This window comes from Octodon degus, unplaced genomic scaffold, assembly GCF_000260255.1.
Source record: "Octodon degus isolate 3935 unplaced genomic scaffold, OctDeg1.0 scaffold00109, whole genome shotgun sequence".
Taxonomy (NCBI): Eukaryota; Metazoa; Chordata; class Mammalia; order Rodentia; family Octodontidae; genus Octodon; species Octodon degus.
Genome location: NW_004524685.1, coordinates 4,844,927 through 4,846,802, shown reverse-complemented (window position 1 = coordinate 4,846,802; position 1,876 = coordinate 4,844,927). Strand labels below are relative to the sequence as shown.

The following is a 1,876-nucleotide window of genomic DNA, read 5'->3' as shown; positions in this document are numbered from 1 at the left end:
AAAGGAAAAATTTTAACTTTTTCTAAAGTTGTTATAGTACCCTCTTGTCCATGATTATAAAACCATATATGCATACTCCACAAATAATATGCTTTTCTTTTATTAATTTAAAATTTACATATAAACTATATCATTTTATACAAATTATTCTACAACTTTAAAAACTTTCATTATTTTACGTTAGCAATGCTTATTGAACGCATTCATCTTGTGAAAAATATACAGAGCACATCCTGATCTCTTCTATTCAGCAATTTTTGTTTTTCATTGAATTTTAAAACTTTAGGATCTACAAATACTAATACATTTAGACATTAAATATTTGGATTGGCTTTGTTCATTGTGATTGCTTTGTGGGGCTCCATTTTATGATTACAGGGTGTGACCACCCTTTCTTTTGCTATTATTCCTTGGTGATCCTTTCTTTTCACTGTGACAAATAAAACAAAAGTGAATATCTTAGTTTTAATATTTACTCCTAGTATTTAAGGGATATCACCTTTATTCGTGCTTATATTTCTCTTATCAAAGTACCTCTCATTAAATCAGAGAAAATTAGTTTTCTATTTTATCATCAAATTAAGATTTTGTGTTTATAAGCATGTGTATTAAGTATGTTTTTCTCATGCTGTATCATTTCCTTATCTTATCTCCTCTCCTATCTTTTATCTTTTTTCTATATATTTGATCATCAAGAATATTCTCCGGGCCTGGGAGAGGCTCAGTAGACTAAGCACTTGCCTGGCAAGCACAAGGGTCTGAGTTCAATCCCTGGTTCTGAAAAACAAAAGAATATTTTCTTTCCATTTTTGTAGTTTACTTCTAACTAATAAAGTAGGCAAATAGGAAATGCAAATGAACATATAAAAGTAAAGTTTATACATACAAAATATATGCATATATTTTTTTTTGCTTGTGTATTTTAGAATGGTATTTATTTAACTTTAGGCCCCAGAACTACCAGAAGAACAAGAAGAATTTAAAGAACTTATTACCGAAGAAACATTTACTTATGTACCACCTGTCTCTAAGCCTTGGGTTTCCTTGGGCAGTGAAAAAGAAATTGAGGAGGAATCAGTTAAGAAATCTACAAAGCAGGTCAGAAACTTAAATATGATCGCCAGTCATTACTATTGTATCTGTACATTTATTCTCAAGGGATTGATATAATTTGCTATATGTGCCATGGGGGTATATTTTTTTGTTCTTACTTTCATAAAATAATTTTCTTAAGCAGGGTAATATCACGTGAATCTCTCCCTCCAGAAAGATATGTCAAAGCCCTCATCACAGTAGCTCCGAATGTGGCCCGATTTGGAAGTAGTCTTTGCAGATATAGTTAGATAAGGTGAAGTTACATTTGAGTAGGGTGGGCTCCTAATCCAGACTTATCAGTATCCTCATAAGAAGAAGGCTTTGGGGGCCATAGAGGGATAAGAAGAACACCATGAGGAGACGGAAGCAGGGGTGGGAGGGACGTACCTACAAGCCAAGGAACACTAAGGGCTGCTGCCCAACACCAGAAGGGACAGGTCTCTTTGCTTCTCAGCCTTCCAAAGAAACCAACCCTCCAGCAGCTTAACTTCACATTATCAACCTTCACAGCTATGAGAAATAAATCAGTGGGTGTGTGTATGTTTTTGTTGTTGCTGTTGTTTGTTTGTTTAATGTCTTTGGTTGTTGCAGGGTCTCACTAGGCAGCTCCGACTTGTAGTGATCCTCCTGCTTTCAGCCTCCCCAGTGCTTTACTGGGATTACAGACATGCGTCAGCGTGCCCTGACTTGGTGGCGGCATGTGGTGCCTGGGATCAAACCCTGGTCCCTGAATTTGCCTAAGCTTGTGTAAGCAGGCGCTTAGTCTGCTGAGCTATCTCGC

General features: G+C 36.0%; 1 protein-coding gene across 1 annotated transcript in view; it reads left to right on the top strand.

The window, feature by feature from the left end:
* Wdr63 (WD repeat domain 63) overlaps positions 1 to 1,876 on the top strand; it is a 65,014-nt gene that overhangs the window by 19,986 nt on the left and 43,152 nt on the right. Inside the window, exon 6 of the mRNA XM_023699054.1 lies at positions 949 to 1,098. Within this exon, the coding sequence (XP_023554822.1) occupies positions 949 to 1,098 (150 nt within the window). The remainder of the gene's footprint in view (positions 1 to 948; positions 1,099 to 1,876) is intronic.